We start from the raw sequence: 21783 nt of genomic DNA, 5'->3' as shown, positions 1-21783 counted from the left end.
GAGCCTTTTCAACGAGAAAAGGCTAATGGGAACCGACAGTTCTTCCTGCATTCCACATAGCAATGACCCAACCAATCAGAGTCTACCTGTCTGATCTGAGTTTAATCAGTGAACTGAGATTAACAATTAACACTTCCAGCTGCATTGCCATACCACCATAGCCTGACCCACCAGCACTCTCTTCACATCCTGTGCAAATTGGTATTCCCTTTCTCACTCCGGCTCCCTTGTCCCAGTCCTGACAAGGCATCCAACGTTGACTTTGTGTCTCTTTAGAGCAATGTTTAAGTTGACAGATAATAAAATGTGAGGCTGGATGAACACAGCAGGCCAAGCAGCATCTCAGGAGCACAAAAGCTGACGTTTCGGGCCTAGAGAGCTCTCTGATGAAGGGTCTAGGCCCGAAACGTCAGCTTTTGTGCTCCTGAGATGCTGCTTGGCCTGCTGTGTTCATCCAGCCTCACATTTTATTATCTTGGAATCTCCAGCATCTGCAGTTCCCATTATCTCTTTAAGTTGACAGGTTGTTTTTCAGTATTCTGTTGATTCAATACTTGATTTCTGCACAATGAAGATGGTCAACAATACTGGGGAAACTATTTAGCATGCAATCACTGGCCTGTCAGCATATAGCATTCCACCAGGTATATAGGGCACACTGCAGCAATTGGTGAGCATGTTGGATAATTCATATTGAACCAGGCATCGAAGTTGTGAGCAAATTGTAACTCTGTACACATTAACTGACATGTGATTTATGTAAGAGTTTTAAATCACCCCACTGTATCATTGCAAGGATGACGAATGTGTTGCTTAATTAACTTTGACAGACCAAATACCTGAATACCTCTCTTAAAATGATAATTTTATACAAATAGGTTAAGCGTTAATGGTATTATCCTGCACAGTCAAACTATCAAATAAAATTCTTTGATTTACACAACTGCCAAGACAGTTTCAAGGGCATCAAGCTAGTAACTGTTATATGATTCTGAGATTGGTAAATATAGACAGCAGACGCAGGAATGGGCCATTTGGCCCTTCGAGGCTGTACCACCATTCAATATAATCATGGCTGATCATGCAATTTCAGTATCCCACTCATGCTTTCTTTCCATACCCCTTGAACCTTTTAGCCTTGAGGATCATGCCCAGCTCCCACTTGAATGTATCTAATGAACTGGGCCCAACAGCTTTCTGCGGTACAGAATACCACAGGTTCACAACTCCCTGAGTGAAGAAATCCTTCTTCATCTCAGTCCTGAATGGCTTACCCCTTTACTCTTAGACTGTGACCCCTGCCTGTGGACTTACCCAACATCAGGAACATTCTTCCTGCATCTATCCTGTCCAGCCCCATCAGGATTTTATGTGTTGTATAATGCTCTGTCCCTGAGGACATTAAATGGCTTGGCAATGAATTACTCACCCCGCTTACTCATATTCGTCCATCCTCTATCATCAGCCTGATTTAAATTTAAGCTATCCTTCCACTTGAAGAGGCTCACTCCCAGTTTGAGAAGCCTTAAAGAACCAGTTGCTGTGGGTGCCTTGTGACAAGTTTTTATCAGAAGTATTCTTCCGCACTGAGCTTGCCCTTGCACTGCCCTTTCATGGCCAGCTAAACAAGAATCAGTTCTCACTCACAATGTTCCTCAAAACTAGAGATTTAGCTTCTCAACCCCATTTTCAAGTTCACACACCGAATGACAGAGCAGCAGAAAGGTGTTAGCATTATACATTCAAAAGAAAACAAAGTTTTCTTTTCCAATCAAAAAGCAAGAAGTATCTAGAGATCGGTAACACAGAAGATCAGCCTTCAACTCCACGTTAGCTGAACTGCTCTCTGTCATGTTAAGTGAATTAAAGAGTTATAATCATACCTTGTCAGATTTCTCAGCTTCTCTGCAGTTAGGGGAGGTGACTTATCGTGATGGTGCAGATGTGGTTTCATCGTCGGGCTGAGAGACATCACCTTTGGCTGTAATGGGAGAAAGCAGAATTTCTCACGACTGAGCATACCAAACCAGACAGATCTTTTGGCCTGGAGATCATCTCTGAGGCCCAGATTTCATGGTTAATGTTAAAGAGACAGACATTGGGGTTAACCTTAAAATAATCAGCCCAGAACAATCTAGAAATCAGTATTTCCTTGTCTTCTCCTTTGTGGATGCCAACTGAATCTGGTGCCAAGTCAAGGGGCTCTCCAGACATCCAGCAGTAGTAACATCAGTGAGCAAAGTAAACAGCCAATCACATTGAAGGATTCTCACAGACAGCAAACAAAGGCGTAAATTGCGCTGCCCTTCACTTTTCAACACCACTTTCAAGAACACAATAAATAATTGGGATGTTCCATAACTACACAGAATGAAGGCACAAGTTGAAATATCGTAAGAAAACTTTTAAAGTCAATGTTTAGTGCAGGAAGTATCATAATGAAAGAAATTGATTTTCCTTCATTCAAGCATAAAATTCATTTCTCAGGATCATCACAGTCCCAGCATAGAATAGGGCCATTCATTCCATTATATTCCAGCTGGGTCTCAGCAAAAGCAATTTACCCTGCGCCACTCCCCGGTAACTTTATACCTCATCAAACACCATCTCCAACCAGATACAATATTTACAAGAATTAATGTGTAAAAGTACGGGTTTTCACAATCCCAAATCCCTTCACCGCCACCCTCATTTCCCCATCCTCCAATCCACAGACTTCAATGCCTGAGCCCACTCAGGAAGCCAACTGGTCAGGCCAGATTGCCAAACACGCCACCCCACTCTGCTCTCCGCCACTCAGAGCTTGGGTTATCCCCATCCCCCAGTGCAATGAATCCTCCCTCAGACTGACGGTGGCAGACATACCCATTGTATATACTGCCTTTCATAGTGTAGTGTAGTTCTGAACAAGGAGCTCCAGGTTCCAATCCCACTCCAGGATTGGTAAATCCATAACTTGGCTTGAAGGTTGGGAGTCAACCTGCTTAATCCATACACCAAACACCAATGGAAGATGGTATGGGCAGGGGCTAATGTTTAGTCAGCTGTGTGGTTCGACCTTTTCCCATCACCACCAGACTGCAATGCTCATGTAGAAAGTACACAGCAACTTAGACTCGATTATCACACACTCTACAGCTACCGTCTCTGCTTCATTTTTCTAGACAAGGATAAGTGAAAGCTATCGATCACACATAGGGAACAACCCATTGTTATCACTCACACAGAGAATCTCTAACCTCACTCAGTATCCCTTTATTCCCAGAACGTTTGAAAGTTAAAATGTCACCCGCCCTGCCCCCATTAAATTATTCAACAGTAACTTATGATGTTTCTCCCCTTCTAATTTCAACTCTCCCTGAATGCCACTGCCAAGGGCTCCAGACTAGTCTTTGAATTAATTCCTGTCAGAAATGATGTCAATCCAAAACCATCTGGGATGCTTTGGGCAGATTCGCTGACACCAGTCTCCCCTATTGCTGTATGTCTAAGTTACTGAATCCAAACAGCAAAGGAAGATCACACAAAGTCTTAGGCAGAAGAGAGGTGCAATTTGGTAAGCACAGTAAGTTTATTAGATAGTATTAATAGCTAGTTATGTTACATCTGAGCTATTTTACAGTCTTATCTGGGACCTCAGGCTAGACTTAACAGTAAATACCCTTTAGCTGCACTGGACTTAGCACCAATAACTTCACACCGAAGTTGGTTAGTTTCTCCCGGGAACAGATATTGTAATCGGTGGAGTTTATCACTTGACATTGGCTAACCCTTTCAGATATTAATTGCCTGATATACCAAGGAAGACTGGGTCCACGCTGTTTTATACCTCACATAAGGATTCACTGACCAAATAAAGAGGAAAAATAAGGAAGCTGCGCTAAACATTTTTTAGAAACTACTGGTTAGGCTTCTGTCAAACTCATGCATTCCAAATCCAGGCACTGCATTTTCACAGCATCCCTACAGTGTGGAAACTGGCCACTCACCCCATTGAGTCCACACCAACCCTCCCATACCTAGGCCCAGCCCCATCCCCATAAACCTGCATTTCCTCTCGCCAATCCGCCCTAGCCTGCACATCTTTGGACTGTGGGAGGAAGCTGGAGCACGCAGAGGAAATCCATGCAGACAATCACCCCAGGGTGGAAGCGAAACCCGGGTCCCTGGTGCTGTGAGGCAGCTGTGCTAACCACTGAGCCACCCACATTTTAAGAACATTGACAAGATCTTAGACAGAGAGTGTGGAGGAGGCCTCATGGAACAGTTCCACAGACGAGGAACTTTAGTTCCTTGGAGATAATTGCTCTGTAAGTTAAATAAGGGAGAGGTAGCTTAAAGTCCAAAATCCTGAAGTGTTTTCATATGACAAAGAGTGTGTCTTGTGGCAGAAGGATCAGTGACCAGAGGGGCACAAGTTGAAGAGAACTGGCAAAATAATGATTTTTATTGCAGCAATCTGGAATGTGCTGTCTGAAAGGGCAATAGAAATTGATCCAATCATAACTGTCAAAAAGGAATTTGACCAATCCTTGAAAGGGAGATAACTGGAGAGTTGTGAGCAAAGAGTTGGGGCTATTAGAACGGGTCTTTCAAATAGGCATCACAGCCACGATGGGGCTGAATGGCCTCATGTTGCTACACCATACTATCATTCTACGATGGCTGGACTGGGTCCAGAACCATGTTTGATAAACCTACAATGACTGAAGTGAAGCTGCAGTGCACAAGCACTGTTATGGACAGTGAGGAGGATGTAGCTTTCTTAATATTTTGGACAGAAAATGAGATTGTGCAGGGCAGTAAAACAACTTGAACAGGCTCGTTCTTCCACAGTTCTCTATAGTGCAGCGTGCACTGAGGTGACTGACAACAGGTAAGCCACTTTCTAACAGAGACAGAAATAATCTGCACGCAGCAAAAATCTGACATATAACTTTGCCCTTTGCTCAGGCGTTTAAATTATTTTTTAATTTAGATGTGCAACTCATAATTCTCTGTTTGTAGTGCATGAAAGCTGTTTATGACCACTGAGCCATTGATTTTTCTCCCAGCAAGTCCATTAATTATGAGCTGAACTCAACTGCATTGAGGAAGCTGGGCTTATGGCCAGAATTCTAATGTTGGGAGGTTCTGAAGAATCTCAGTTCAGCAGGTTCAAGGGTCCAAATGGCTTTCTGCAGTTCCTATTTCATATGGTCTTGTGGATCCTGCCTGGTCCTTGGGGTCATGGAAGTAACACATTAAGCTGCTCACTTCCATGCACTTCACAGCAACAAATTATCCTGAGTAGCACTCATAAAAGGGTTAGCTGCGCAGTGACACAAGCACACATGTATCAACTCCCCTCTTTTTAAATCCCCTCAGTGAATCACGACAAATATCGTCAATTCTTTACAACACACAGCTCAATTGCAGTTCCATTAAAACATGGTCACTTCAACAAAATTAAGGAGCCACTTGCGAGGCTTTCGTGAGGGAAAGAAAGAGGAATTTTATAGCCTACTCGCCCTGAGCGCACACACACACATACACACACACACACACACACACACACACACACACACACACACATACACACACACATACACACACACTCACGCACACACACACACACACACACACACACACACACACACACACACACACTCACGCACACACACACACACACAAACTCTCTCACACACAGACACACACACACAGACACACACACACAGACACACAAACACACAGACACACACACACTCACACACAAACTCACACACACACACACACACAAACTCACACACACACACACACACACACAGATACACACACACTGATACACACACACACAAACTCTCTCACACACAAACTCACACATACAAACTCTCTCACACACACATATACACACACACACTGATGCACACGCACACACAAACTCTCTCTCTCTCACACACACACACACACACACACATATGCACATATACACTCACACATACAAACACGCACACACACACACAAACTCTCTCTCTCACACACAAACTCACACACACAAACTCACACAAACTCTCTCTCACACACACAAACTTACATACACACACACACTCTCACACACACACACACTCACACACATACACACACACACACACACACACACACACAAGCACACACACACACTCACTTGCACACACACAAACACATACACACATACACATATGCACATACACACTCTCACACATACAAACACACACACACACATACGAACACACATTCACACATACATACAAACACACACAAATGCACAGACATGCACACACAGGCATCAGTGCACACACACGCACACAGACACACCCACACATACATACACACATGCACACATACTTGCATGTAAACACACACGTGCACACACATGCACACCTACTCAACATACATACACGCACGCATGAATGCACACACATGCAGAGGCGTATGCAGGTACACACATGCGCATACAACCTCGTGCACACTTAGGTTCATATCACACCTTGGCAGATGATAAAACATGAATTCAATAAATAAATCTGGAATTAAAAATTAGTCTAGTGGTTGCCATGAAACTAGTGCTAATTTTTTGAGAAACAAACCATCTGGTTCACTCACGTCCTTTAGGAAATGAAATCTGCCATCCTTACTTGGGCTGTCCTGCATGGGGTTCCAGATTCACAGCAATGGTTTGTTAAGTGCCCTTTGAAATGCCCTACCAACACTCAGTTCAAGAGCAATTGGGGATGGGCAAAAAAATCACATGAAAAAGGGAAAAACAAACATCAGGTTTCCATGCAAACTAACTGATGTTGACAGCAGAACAGTGAACCCATTTTGTTTTACAAAAACTAACTTGGCATTAGGGAAATCATGGGTGTGTATCAGCAGACGGTGTGATCAGGAAAACAAGATGACATTGTCAGCACAGTCATAGAGTCACACAGCACGTAAGCTTCGGTCCAACCAGTCCACACCGAACATAATCCCAAACTAAACCAGTCCCACCTGCCTGCTCCTGGCCCATATCGCTCCAAACCTTCCCTATTCATGTACTTATCCAAATGTCTTTTAAACATTGTAATGGAACCTCTTCCACCACTTCCTCAGGAAGTTCATTCCACATGCGGATCACCCTCTGCGTAAAAAAAACTGCCCCTTGTGTCTTTCTTAAATTTCTCTCTTCTCGCCTTAAAAATTTACCCCCAATCTTGAAATCCCCCATCCTAGGGAAAAGACAACTGCCATTAACTCTCTCCGTCCCCCTCAAGATTTTATCCTTGAATATAGAGGATTAAAGACTGACCTAATCATTTGTGATCAGTATAATGGGAACTGCAGATGCTGGAGAATCCGAGATAACAAGGTGCGGAGCAGGATGAACACAGCAGGCCAAGCAGCATCTCAGGAGTATAAAAGCTGATGTTTCGTGCCAAGACCCTTCATCAGAAAAAGGGGGATGAGGAGGGAGTTCTGAAATAAATTGGGAGGGGGAGGCGGACCAAAGATGGATAGAGGAGAAGACAGGTGGAGAGGAGAGTGTGGGTGGGGAGGTAGGCAGGGGATAGGTCAGTCCAGGGAGGTTGGACAGGTCAAGGGGGCGGGAAATGGAAGTGTGGCATGAGGTGGGAGAAGGGATTGGTGAGAGGAAGACCAGGTGAGGCAGGCAGGGACGAGCTGGGCTATCCATCTTCGGTCCGCCTCCCCCTCTCTCCCTTTTTATTTCAGAATCCTCTCCTCATCCCCCTTTTCTGATGAAGGGTGAAGCCTCGAAACGTCAGCTTTTGTGCTCCTAAGATGCTGCTTGGGCTGCTGTGTTTATCCAGCTCCACACTTTGTTATCTTGTGACCTAATCATTTAAAGGATTTAATTTTCAAATATGTAAGCGTGTCAGTAATGATAAAAGAGATCACACGACAGGAGATTGCAAGGTGGGATGATTTTATGATCAGAATCATGCTGTGTTTTATAGTGAATATAATTACATTGGGTTTAGGAACGACAGGAAGCCTTTCAGCCCCTTGAACCTGCACTCCCAAAGATATGATCCTGATTGATCTGGGTGAGGACACAACCCTATTTTATTGACTGCACTCCCATAATCCTCGACACTCTCATTGACCAAAAAATCTACAAAACTCAACCGTAAATAAATTCAATGACGCAGCCTCCTTCTTCGGAGGAAGAAAATGCCATATATTCATGGCCTCCTGAGATAAAAATCATTCTCCTCACCCCTGTCTTAAAGAGGATCTCTAATTTTTAAACTGTGTTCTCTCATTCCAGTCTTGCCCACAGAGGGAATATCCTCCCAGTTTTCACATTATCAAGACTCCTTGGAATCTTACATATTTCAATAAGCTCAGCTCATTATTTTCTCAACTCCACTGTCTACAAGCTCAGCTTGTTCAATCTTTCCTCATTGGATAAGGATTCCATCGTGGGAATGAGCTGAATGAAGCTTCTGTCAAGCTGCTTCTAAAGTAATTCTACTCTCTTTTTCGAGTGAGGAGACTAAAACTATTAACTGTGCTCCAGCTGCGAGCTCTCACTATGAACGATAAATGAAAAGTTAATCTTAGCAACAGCTTAGATTGTAGCAATTGCTCCAGATCCTATCAAGGGAAAAACCTCTTCAAAAACCCGCTGAAATTGAGGGGTTTGGGGTCATCAGAATGGGATGGGGTCAATAGAGAGAAATTATTTCTTGAAGTAGGGTGATCTAGAATGCAGAACCTTGGTACGGAGCAGGGCTTCTCATTAATGAGGGTGGAACTCTCAAGCTCTCTCCCCCACAGAGCTGGGGAAGAATGAACAATTTCAAAGCTGTGATGCCCATTCAGCCCCATCTCTTCCCGTCCTGTCTATTCTACTAACCCATTATCTCCTAGCTGATCCATGCCTCAACTCTCAACTTGCTTACCCTGTCCAAACAAACAGCCAGCATTTATTCAAACCCCAGTAATGACAGTGTTTTTCATAGATTAAGGGTGGAAGCAGGCCATTTGGCCCATCGAATCCAGACCATCCCTCCAAAGAGCATCCCATCCTATCTCTGTGACTCTGCATTTCTCACAGCCAACTCACCTATCCCACACATCTTTGGATGGTAGGAGGAAACCCACACAGACACAGGGAGACTGGACAAACTCCACACAGACAGTGACCCAAAAGTGGAACTGAACCCAGGTCCCTGGCTCCATGAGGTAGCAGTGCTAACCACCGAGCCACCCTGCTACCCCTTTTTGTTTAGTGGGTGTGATCCATGGGGACAGGTTGCAGAATTCTGGGCCTCCATCTGTGCTTCCCAACATCACACCTGAACGACATGGCTCAGACGTTAATGTCCTCCCCCCCTCCCTTGTTCTCAATACGCCTGCCCCCTCAATTCTCACTGCCCCACCAGGAAAAACAATTTCTCTCCATCCACCCATTCAACTCCCTGGATCATGTCCATCATCTCAACTGGATCACCCTTTAGTTTCTATACACAAGAGATCAATAGATCAATAATGGGCTGACCTGGAGCTTGGTTAGGAGCTGGAGTTCATTGCTTGACTGGGGAGTAAAGGATGCGACTTTCAAGTCACTTACAAAGGCATCTGGATAGGCATCTGAAATCCCATAACCTGCAAAGGGCTGAAGGATGGGATTAGGCTGGTACATGGTTCATTTCCCATCTGCAGGAGCAATAACAAAGTTGCTGGAAAAGCTCAGCAGGTCTGGCAGCATCTGTGAAGGAGAAAACAGAGTTAACCCTGAGGAAGGGTCACCGGAACCGAAACGTTAACTCTGTTTCTTCCTTCACAGATGCTGCCAGACCTGCTGAGCTTTTCCAGCAACTCCTGTTTTTGTTCCTGATCTACAGCACTTGCAGCTCTTTCAGTTTTTATTTGACATCATGTGCAGAGTGGCCTCCTTCAGTGCTGTAGGTTTTCCTATATTTCCCTAAATATGTGAAGAGGGGAAGGGCAAGGAGGTGGGGAAGCAGTGAGACAGGGGCGTGCCTTGGGTTGCTCTGCAGGAGAGCCAGCACCAACATGATGCATGGAATGGCCTCTTTCAGTGCCACAGTGATTCAATAATTCTATTCCATTACGTACAAGATGCACTGCAGAAATTCACCAAGGCTCCTTAGACAGCACCTTCCAAATGCATGATCACTTCCATCAAGAAGGTGAAGGGCAGCAGATACATGGGAACACCACCCCCTGCAAGTTCCCCTCCAAACCACGCACCATCCTGACTTAGAAACATATCTGAGGGCTCTCTTTCTCAACCTCTCCTCTCAGATTAAAATTGCTGTCAGTTGTCTCTCTCTCTAATGGGAGAGTCTTTATGGTGGTGGCTTTACATTTTCACACTTTATACTAACGTGGACCTAACTTTTCCACGTCTCTGTAGGTCTGAAATTCACTTGATGACCCGGCAGAAGTCCTGGTGAGGCGAAGAAAGTGGGTGAAGCTAGACTCGCGGCTAGAGTGACGAAGGGTCACCGGACATGAAACGTTAACTCTGATTTTCTCTTCACAGATGCTGCCAGACATCTGTGCCATCTGAGCTTTTCCAGCAACTCCTGTTTTCGCTAGATTCTGGATGGTTAACATCGAGCTCAAAAGCGCAAACACAGAGAGCAAACATTTGGCACTTTCAGCATGTTTGAGCACAGCTAAGCACTTCAAGTCACATTGATCGATCGCATCCAGGTGAACATCAGCTAAAGTACAGAAGTGGCCTAATTACAGAGATGGCCTGACAAGACCAATTAATGTGACCTCTTTGGTTGGGTGAATTTTCTGGGCCTCAGTGTATTTTACAGACATCAGTCATGCTGTTAATGCAGTGAAGAGGGCTATTTGCAGAGTGCAAACACAAAACAACACAGCAGCAAGACAAACACTCGAAAGATCAAACTGCTGACAGCTTCCTAGTTTGCAACTTGCCAACAATCAGCGATACCCCGATGCTCAGATACGCAGTTGCAACAACAAGTCTCCTGCCCTCAGGTCACTCACTCTGTTGTTTCCTAAATCACTGAGCAGTGATAATCACTTACTTATCAATACTTACCCTGAGCATTCAAGCTAGTTTTTATCAAAATGCTACTGTGCACTTGGCCATGTAAGGGCGCATCTGAAAAATGAAAAGGGCCTGACTTCTGTTGACCCAGTTATTCATCTCCCTGGAGAGCTGTTTGATGAGCGCGCTGAATGACCAGGTCTAGGGGAATACAGAAAGCTCACCTGGACCAGGGCACCTTTGAAGCCCAGATGACAGTCCACCACTCGCAACATCTCAATTCTTTTCTAGGAGAAAATGGACAGAGCTTACTAACAAAATGCAGAACGATGACGTAATTTAGAACATAAGGATGTGGAGCAAGTGGAGGCCATTCAGCCCCCTTGAGCCTGTTCCACCACTTGATACCATCCTGGCTGATCTATTCAGGACTTCAACTTCGCTTCCCTGCCCATCCTCCATAACCCTTCAACCCGTTACTAATTAAACATCTGTCCATCTCCATAAATTTACTCCATGTCCCAGCATCCACTGCACCCTGAGGTAGAGAATTCCACAACCCTTTGAGAGAAGTAAGTCCTCCTCAACTCTGCTTTAAATATGCAACCCCTAATCCCAAAACCATAACCTGTCATTCAGGGTTGCCCCACATTCGGAAACATTCCCTTTATTTTGTCAATCCCTTTTTATACCCCTCAATTAGCTCTCCTCCCATGCTTTTAAACTCCAGACAGTATAAGCCTAAACTGCTCAATGTCTCTTCATAAAACAAGCCCCTTGTCCCTGGAATCAATCTACCGAACCTCTAAATTGCCTCAAATATAACTATAACCCTGTCAAGTCAATGCGCCAAAATTGTACACAATACTCCAGCTCTCATCAATGCCTTCTACAGATGTAGCAACACTTCCCCACTTTTATACTTGATTCCTTCGGCAGTAAGTGCCAAATATCCATCTGTCCTCCTCATTCCCTGCTATTCCTGCACACCAGTTTTCTGTGGTCCAATGCTCGAGGACACCCAGATCCCTCCACACTGAAGCTTCTCACTGTTTAGAAAATAAGTTGTCTTACCCCTTCCTCGCACCGAGATGTATAACTTCACACTTGGATATGCACTTGTTCATGACCCTGCTCCTCAAAATAATGCGTAACCTCTATCTTTCACCATGAGAAGATACAGAGGGGTGAGGATAAAGGTAAAGAAATGTCTGATTGGTGTTTCATCCCCACACCGGGACCAGGACTCAGAGGCATCAGCATTCCACCAGCTTTATCCGCAGACTCGGTTGGGAGTTTAGAGTTTACATCCAGTTGCAGGTTTGTAGTTGCGGCTGAGCCTGATGGAGCAGTCAACAACAGGGATGGAATGGGAGAGTTTGCAAGCTATGCTGACAAGTTGAGGCAATATAATTAACCATAACCCACAAAGGACTAAGTTGGAACTGAATGTGGAAAATTGGAGTTGAGGATTATAGTATCAGAGATAATGGGAACTGCAGATGCTGGAGAATTCCAAGATAATAAAATGTGAGGCTGGATGAACACAGCAGGCCAAACAGCATTGAGGATTATAGGATCAGCCATTATCCCATTGAATGGGCTGAACAGTCTACTGTCCCTATAGCTTATGGTCTAATGGTTCAAAGGCCATTTGCAAGTGAAAATCTGTTCCATAATTGACAAATTCTGTGGTAATCTAGCTGAGCAGTTTCAGTTTTACCCTATTGGCTGATCAGTGGATGTGATAAGCCACATTTGCACTGAAGGCTGGTCGAGGCTAGATTTATAAAAACAATGTGCAGATTCTCCCAGTTGAGAAAGGGTCCTGAAGCTCTGAAGGCTGACCAACATTGAACTGTTACATTGTCAGCTGTTGCATCACTTTCCTGATAGCCCTTGAATCCCTTCCTGATTAAAAATCTGTCTCTCTCAGCCTTGAATATACTTAACGACCCAGCCTCGACAGTGCTCAGTGGCAAAGATTTCTACAAATTCAATTGCCTCTGAGAGAAGAAATTTCTCCTCATCTCTGTCTTAAATGGGTGACCCTTTATTCTGAGGTGATTCCCTCTGGTCCTAGACTCTTCCCACACTGTCTTATGAGCCAATGCCACAATACAGTGCAGATGATGGCCTTTTAGCTCATTAAACCCCTGCTGGTTCCTTGCCCCAATCCCCTTTCCTGTCACTATCACCTTTCAAATGCTTCCCCTTCGAGTATTTCTGCTACTTCCTCCTGAAGGTTCCTTTCCAACCTGCTTCCCACCTCCCAACCCCACCATTCAGGCAAAATGTTACACCACACCAGCTAAATTTCACCCTCCCTTAGCCACCTCTGTTGATCTCGGAGAGTCGACCGGACCCTTGGCCTGAGATAATGCTTCATCCCGATGTTCCTGCTTTTCCGCCTATTTAAGACTCGCTGCATGAGACATGGCGAGCTCAAATCCCAATCCCGAGACCCAAGTGCAGTATCTGGCCCGAGACTGCGGCCCCCCCCACGCTGAGGGAGTGTTGCGCTGTCAGAAGCACCACCCTTCTGAGGGGATATTACACCGAGAGGGTAAATGTAAACGTCTCGAGGTGGCCACTGTTTCAAAGGGAGACTTTAACCAGTGTCTTGACCAATCCCCATCCCTCAGACTGAGTAAAGGTGATGGGGCCACTGTCACATTGCTGATAGTGGGATCTTGCTGTGCATGCACATTGGCAGCCTCATGGCAGTGACCCCACCTCAAAAAAATGTTTAATTTGTTTGTGGTAGGATTGTGAAAAGTGTGAGGCAAGGCAATGTTTATCAATTGTAACAATGACCTTTACAAGAAGGATATTCCCAATGACTGGGAGAGCACAGAACCAGGGGTTATAGTCCGAGGATACCGGGTAGGGTATTTAGGACTGAGACAAGGAGAAATGTCTTCACCCAGAGAGCGCCGAGCCTGTGGAATTCTCCTGACACAGAAAGAGTGGTTGCAGAGTGAGATATCGTCTTGAAAGTTCCTTCCATCGATCAAGGGTGGAGCAGGCTCCACCCAGTGGCAGAAACAAGTTACAGCAGCAAAGTTGGACTGGACTGTGACATTGAATGGGATGTTGGCGACTTGCTCTCACACTGAGCTGGGATCCAGTGGGAATTCTGGGATCCAGTGGGAATTGCCCTGAGGACTTTGACATGGGTGACAAATAAGGATAAGAACAGTACTCCATTTATCAAAACTGTTGTTGATGATTTCTCACTGGATCAGGCAATTCATCAGTTTTGCTTTTCCTATGTCATCTCAAAAACCTTTCATCAATGTTGAATCTTTCAGCCGAAGGTGCTGGACAGTGTGTCTGGAATGTGCCGTGACATTTTTGGCACCTGTCTGAGAGAGCAAGAAGGGCTCCCACGGTGAAATGTCAGTGCAGCACTCCCTCAGTGTAGCGCCCACTGTGTCTGATCAGGATTCAGGCCCGCTCAGCGTGTCAGAGTGGCCAATGTGTCCTGTTTGAGATCCCCCATGTATGAAATGGGGATGGTGCAGCTGAGGGGGTGGGAGATTTGATTCGAGTGCACAGTGGGAATACAGTTTTGGGACTTTTATCCAAGGAAAAGCAGATTGACATTGGAGGCAGTCCAGAGAAGGTTCACTAGGCTGATCCTGGGTATGGAGGGACTGCCTTTTGAAGAGAGGTTGAGTAGTTGGGCCGTACTCATTAGAATATAGCTAAATGAGAGGCGATCTTATTGAAATATACAATAAAACATTCTTACAGGATAGATGTGGGGAGGTTGTTTCCCATTGAGGGAGAGTCTCGGGCCAGAGGGCATCATCTCAGGATAAGGGGTAATCCACTAAAGACAGCGTTGAGGAGGAATTCATTCTCTTACAGTGGGGAGACTTTGTGGGATTTTTTAATGCATAAACAGATTTTTAATCAGGAAGGGAGTTAAGGATTATAGAAAAGGGCAGGAAAATTCAATTGAGGGTGATCAGATCAGCCGTGAATTCCATGGAATGGCAGAGTGCTTTTGATGGGCTGAATGGCCTACTTCTGCTCCTACATCTTATGGTCTTAAAAATAAGAGGTTCCCCCATATGATGAGGTTGAGGAGGGTCATTAGATTGTGGAAATCTCTTCCTGAGAGGACAGTAAAGACTGGGCCATTGAATTGACTGAAGGCAGACATACACCACTTTCTCAGGGACAAGGGAGTCAATGGTTATTGTGTGTGTTGGTGGAGGTGGGGGCACGGGATGGATGTGCAGACAGGATAGAGGGGCTGAGATTATACGATCTTACTGAATGGTGGAGCAGGCTGAGAGGGCTGAATGGCCTCCTCCCTGTCTTCCTTCCTTCAACCACAGATGGCTAAGATCATGTTGATAGCCCCCATCACCAGCTCCTGCTTTGATAGCATCTTCCGACCCCCCACAGTACACTCCCACCACAACCCCCATCCCCCAGTGCAGCCAGCCTTCAATCCATTGTTCAAGAAGTGCAGATTCCACTCTGGATCCAAGCCTCACTAGATTTATACAACCATGGAGCATAAAAAGGGCCCTTCAGCCCATTGAATCTGTACTATCTCTATGCGGGGGAAGCACTATCGGATATAGCCACCCCTCCCTCCCTCAGCTTGATGATGCCCCACACAGTTCAGATTCCCACCTCCAAACATGACGTGGGATTGATCTAAACACACAATAAGTACCTCGTTGTCCGGATTTGAGGCCCACCCTCGGTATTCAGCTGATTTTTAATCCACTCACTGCCTCTGACACCTGGTCCCGGCCACGGAAGAAGGGTCAGCAGTCAGCTAAAATGCCAGCAGCCAGGGTGAGGGCACTGGCGACCAGAGGGTGGAGAGAGTATGCGGCGGCAAGCTGCATGTGGGAGTGGTGGCATTGGCCCAGTGTGGGACTGGGGGAGAGGCACAGTTTGGAGGGTGGGTGAGGGGCCCAGTGAGTGAGTAAGGAAGGGTACCAGTTTGGGACTGGTGGCAATGGCCCAGTGAGGGAGTGGGGGCAGGGCCAAGTTAGGGAGTGGGGGAGGTGCCTATGAGGGTGTGGGGGAGGGGCCCAGTGTGGGAGGGGCCTGTAGCCAGGCCACATGGAGATCCCCTGTGTTGGAATGCTGCAGAGAGCTTTTGGAGAGACACTGTGATGTTTGCCTTTTTAAACTTGTTTTTCTGACCTACAGACATACAGTAGTAATCTAACTTTTTACCTTCATTTCTCTATTCTGCAACTTTGGATTGTTGCTTTGTCCCTTAGATGGTGCTGTAAGTGGTGACTTATCAACTTTTCACTGTAAAGCTCATTCAATGGAATTCTATTCCAGCCAGACACATGGATATAAAATACAGAAGCTTCTGATCTGTGAAATTGACAAAGGGGTTATGTACGTGAGTGAGGCAAGTAACTGCAGAACAGTGTGTGGAGTAGGGAGAATATTCTGACCTGGAACATGCATGATCCTCCCGAAGCAAAATAAAATGTTACACACATGGTGAGGATTGGGTTTAATCTCACCCATTTCACATTTTGATTTTGGTCGTACAGAACAGTGGTGTTATAGAACAGAAAGACCTAGAGGGTTCAGGCGCATAATTCTTCGAAGTTTGCATTTACCTATAAACAGGATGGTTTAAAAAGGTGCTGAGGGCATGCTTGCCTTCATTACTCAGACCTTTGAGTACCGGAGTTGGGAGTCATGTTGAGGTTGTGCAGGATGTTGGTGAGGCCTCTTCTGGAATACTGTGTCCGGTTCTGGTCTCCCAGTTACAGGAAGGATATTATTAAATTGGAGAGGGTTCAGAAAAGATTTACCAGGATGATGCCAGGAGTGGAAGGTTTTGGTTATAAGCAGAGGCTGGATATGCTGGTGATAAAGGGAACTGCAAATGCTGGCGAATCCGAGATAATAAAGTGTGGAGCTGGATGAACACAGCAGGCCAAGCAGCATCAGAGGAGCAGGAAGGCTGACGTTCCGGGTCTGGGCCCTTCATCAGAAATGGATACACTGGAACTTCTTTCACTGGAGCATAGGAAGTCGAGAAGTGACTTGAAAGAGGTTTATAAAATCATGAGGGGTATAGATAAGGTGAATGGCAGGTGTCTTTCCCCTAGGGTGGGGCATTTCAAGGCTATGGGGCTTATCTTTAAGGTGAGAGAAGAAGGATTTAAAAAAGGAGCGACTTTTTTACACCGAGTGTAAAGTGAACTTGCAGCGGAAGCAGAGGATGCAGGCACAGTTACAATATTTATTAGACATTTAAGGTGAGTACATGATTATGAAAACATTTGGAGGAAAATGGGCCAGGAGCAGGCAGGTGGGACTGGTTAAATTTGGGATTATGGTCAGCATGGACTGATCAGACTGAAGGGTCTGTTTCCACACTGTGCCACTCTGTGACTTGAGTATTGCTGTAAACAAAAAACATTTTGTTGCAACTGTTTTAGTTTGTACTCATCAGGACACTTTGCAAGAGTGCTAGCTCAAGAGGAAAGCTGACCTTTGCACTGTGTGAGAGGATGCTGCTGACTGGTTACCACGTGGACACTGAAAAGCAATTTCTTGTTGACTTTCAAATTCCATGTGTATTTATAGCAGGAACTAATGGAATGGGCATTTTATTCACTCATCCATTAACAAGGGAACTCTGGAATATTCAGCACTTGGTACTCTGGCCTCATGTTCCCTGGGGAGTCTCTCGCCTCCGAATTAAGATATCCATCTTCATCCTGACTGCTCCCTGCTACCACCAACCCTGTCCCTGCACACAACTGGAGTTAAAGTCTGACTGGTTAATCTTGCACTTACATAGCGCTGATGTTCCACCGAGGTCTTCGCTCGGGAGAGGCATCGCCTGCGGAAGACAGGTGGGACTGCAGGGATGTGACTGAAGCTCGTGGGAGAGCCTGCCTGAAAGACAGAGGTCTCGGAAATAACACCCAGAGAAGATCATTATTCCCATTCTCTCCCGTTGCCCGGAACAAGTGCATTTGAATTCTTTGATGACAACAGGGGTGTTTGAGCTTCAAGGGCATCTCAGAATAGGGACTGGGATAAGGAATGGGTATAGGGAATGGGGCAGGGAATGGGGCAGGGAATGGGTATGGGGAATGGGGCAGGGAATCGGTATAGGGAATGGGGCAGGGGATGGGTACAGGGGATGGGTACAGGGGATGGGTACAGGGGATGGGTACAGGGGATGGGTACAGGGGATGGTTAGAAGGAAGGGGGATACGAAAGGGAATAAGGAATGGAGATAGGGAACAGGATAAGGAATGGATATGGGGAATGAGGATAGGGAACAGGATAGGGAATGGATATAGGAATTGGGTAAAGGGAATGGAGATAGGGAATGGGATAAGAAATGGATATAGGGAATGGGGATAGGGAATAGGACAGGGAATGGGATAAGGAACAGGATAGGGAATGGGATTGGGAATGGGGAATGTGAAGGGTTTAGGAATGGTGATAGGTAATAGGACAGGGAATGGATTAAGGAACGGGGATAAGAAAGGGGGATAAGGAAGGAGAGTAGGGAAGAGGGATAAGGCATGGGGACAGGGAATGGGGAATGTGGAGGGGATAGGGAATAGGATAGGGAATGGGATGTGGAATGGTCTAGGGAATGTGGAAAGGGGAAGGGGGAAAAGGGATTGGCAGCTTCATTGCTAACATCGCCATCTCTGATGCAATCATGGACAGACCATGGCAGACATGCCCCTTTGTGGGGGAGAGGAGGAGAACATCTCCAGAGAGGCAGAGGTGAGGACATTTGGAATCGGTGGCAGGGATTGGTGATTATGACTGGGGTATTGGGTTACTGTAAAGGATATTGAATGTCTTTGTGTTAACATCACTGACTTCACTGCCAGCCTCTTTCAGGGCCTGCTCCCTTTGAATGAAATTATCCATAACCCCACACCCCAAAACTGGCAAACTGCATCTCTTTGGCTCCAATAACCCACAGGTGGCAGGAGCTGACTGGGGCCTAAAGGCTGTATCAGGCCTCAGGCCTAGCAGGGAGCCAGCCAGTAGAGTGGGATTGTGAGCCAGGGTGAGGCAGTCTCCTGCAGGTTGGACCCTCAGTGTTGACTCTGTCTAACACAGCCTCACTACACACCTGTGGAAGTACAGAGTGATGGTGGTCAGCATGTCATGAGCCACTGCAAGAGAAAGTGGAGGCCCTAATCGCTTCACAAACCATGGTGTGGCTTCGTAAGAGATTCAAGCTCAGTGTGTATGAGGTGGTGTTTGTTGGCAAGTACAGACATGGTCTTCATTGGCACAGCCAGCAGCTGGTCACACTGGTCAGCTCGGACGGTCAGGAAACTCTCACTGGAGGGGCAATCAAAGTGGGACTGGGTAGGTGGGGCAGCCAGGCCTGGGGTGGCCTGGGGTAGGTGGGGCAGCCAGGCCTGGAGTCTCGGGGCGGTGGTGTGGGGCTGGGGTAGTTGGGGCAGCCAGGCCTGGAGTCTCGGGGCTGGGGTGGCCTGGGGTAGGTGGGGCAGCCAGGCCTGGAGTCTCGGGGCTGGGGTGGCCTGGGGTAGGTGGGGCAGCCAGGCCTGGAGTCTCGGGGCGGTGGTGTGGGCCTGGGGTAGATGGGGCAGCCAGGCCTGGAGTCTCGGGGAGGGGGTGACCTGGGGTAGGTGGGGCAGCCAGGCCTGGAGTCTCGGGGCGGGGGTGGGGGCCTGGGGTAGATGGGGCAGCCAGGCCTGGAGTCTCGGGGAGGGGGTGACCTGGGGTAGGTGGGGCAGCCAGGCCTGGAGTCTTGGGGCAGGGGTGGGGGCCTGGGGTAGATGGGGCAACCAGGCCTGGAGTCTCAGTGAGGCCTGGGATAGGTAGGGCAGCCAGGCCTGGAGTCTCAGGGCAGAGGGGGTGCCTGGGGTAGCTGGGGCAACAGACCTGGAGTCTCGGGGGGCCTGCGGTAGCTGGGCCAACCAGGCCTGGAGTCTTAGGGGGGCCTGCGGTAGCTGGGGCAGCCAGGCCTGGAGTCTTGGGAGTGAGGGGGAACTGGTTCCAAGAAATCAAAAATCCGGTGATCCCTGTTTGGAATGTACTTGTAACCTGAACACCACCCTCTCCGACTTTCCCCCCACTGCCACCCCTTCTACCTCCCACACCCCCACCACCCCACCCCCAACAGGGCCTCGAACCCCGACCACTCTCCTCCTCCACCTCCCCAGCCCTGTCTGAGGGTTTAGGGAATCCCAAAGATTCACAGCCATGGCCCTTTCGTCAGGACCTCTTGGTGGCCAAAAGAATGGAGCTAATCCGTGCACAGCAAGACGCTACAGGCAGCAGGAGCTGTAACTACCCCTTGAAGTGAGTGGCAGGGGCTGGGGCAGGGCTACAAGGGTACAGGCGTAACTGGGAACTGCCAACCGGGGACGCCAACACTTTACCGTCATCCGTTCATTCCCAGAAAGCCAAACCGTACCGTTCCCAGGTAAATGCCGGTCATGTTCCTGACGGACGCGCTCTGGAGTCGTTGCTTGCTCTGCATTTTGGAGCCGCGGTGTCTCTCAACGCGAGGAGATCAGAGAGAGAGAAAGATGTCCTGTAGCCGGGCAGTAAAGGCTGTGATCCCCTGCAGTTTATAGAGAAGGAGACTGTCTGTCAAATCACAATACCATCCTTTGTGCCCAGAATTAGTTACTGAGAGAAATATTCACTGGCAAATGTAGGGCTGCTTGTAAATAATCACAAAATGTCTGGTGGCAGTAAAGAATGAGTTAATTTTCTTGAAGAAAGAATATTTAGAAGTTAATTTTCTAAATCTCATCCAAACTACCTGTGATATCAGTGTTCCAGCCCCTCGGAAAGTTCCAGTCCACTCAGAAAGTTCCTGTCCCCTCGGAAAGTTCGAGTTCCCTCGGAAAATTCAAGTCCACTCGGAAAGTTCCAGTCTACTCGGAAAGTTCCAGTCTACTCGGAAAGTTCCAGTCCACTCAGAAAGTTCCTGTCCCCTCGGAAAGTTCGAGTTCCCTCGGAAAGTTCGAGTTCCCTCGGAAAGTTCCAGTCCACTCGGAAAGTTCCAGTCCACTCGGAAAGTTCCAGTCCACTCGGAAAGTTCAAGTCCACTCAGAAAATTCCTGTCCACTCGGAAAGTTCGAGTTCCCTCGGAAAGTTCAAGTCCACTCGGAAAGTTCCAGTCTACTCGGAAAGTTCAAGTCCACTCGGAAAGTTCAAGTCCACTCGGAAAGTTCCTGTCCCCTCGGAAAGTTCGAGTTCCCTCGGAAAGTTCAAGTCCACTTGGAAAGTTCCAACTCCTGCCAAACCTCAGAAACCGGAGGTAGAATTGAAGGTAGGGGCTTAACATTCAGCAAAGGAGGGAATCTGCAACACGCAGGAAATGTTCCAGCCCATTTTCCCAAGTTTTGGAGTAGTGCTGGAATACTGGAACATTTCTGGGGGAGGGAGGTTTCAGTGCTAACTGTCCATTGCCAAAACTCGGACAGAGAAACAAACCAAAGATTAACAAGCACCTTGACAACCATAACATTTCAGCTTCCCTGGTGACTGTGTGCCCCAGTCTACCCACACAGAGGGGAAACATCGCCCTCCAGTGGCTTCACAGAGAGCACAGAGGCTCCTGTGTCCTCGAGGCTGCTTCTGTTTTGAGTCTGGGGAAAGTCAATTGTGAAACAGATAAATAATCAAACATATCCACTCTGTGCTGCGTGAAAATTCAGCAAATATAACAAATTAAACACATACCAAATCTTCTACAAAAACAAAAACAAATTACAGGTACAGAA

The 21783-nt window shown here is 46.9% G+C and overlaps 1 protein-coding gene across 3 annotated transcripts in view; it reads right to left on the bottom strand.

Annotated features, from left to right (window-relative positions):
• LOC125455072 (uncharacterized) overlaps nucleotides 1-21469 on the bottom strand; it is a 101483-nt gene extending 80014 nt beyond the window's left edge. For 2 of the 3 annotated variants that reach the window (XM_048536604.2, XM_048536608.2), the window contains exons 1-5: nucleotides 20817-21469; nucleotides 20463-20612; nucleotides 17834-17935; nucleotides 11248-11310; nucleotides 1884-1981 (exon numbers count right to left, since the gene is read on the bottom strand). In XM_048536604.2, coding sequence (XP_048392561.1) covers nucleotides 1884-1981; nucleotides 11248-11310; nucleotides 17834-17935; nucleotides 20463-20528 — 329 coding nt within the window. In that variant the 5' untranslated portion in view covers nucleotides 20529-20612; nucleotides 20817-21469. The remainder of the gene's footprint in view (nucleotides 1-1883; nucleotides 1982-11247; nucleotides 11311-17833; nucleotides 17936-20462; nucleotides 20613-20816) is intronic. The other variant, XM_048536607.2, reaches the window with a different exon arrangement.
• Between the last annotated feature and the right edge of the window lie 314 nt (nucleotides 21470-21783).

The sequence above is a fragment of the Stegostoma tigrinum genome, chromosome 9, assembly GCF_030684315.1.
Source record: "Stegostoma tigrinum isolate sSteTig4 chromosome 9, sSteTig4.hap1, whole genome shotgun sequence".
Lineage (NCBI taxonomy): Eukaryota > Metazoa > Chordata > Chondrichthyes > Orectolobiformes > Stegostomatidae > Stegostoma > Stegostoma tigrinum.
This window is presented reverse-complemented; position numbering and strand designations above follow the sequence as displayed.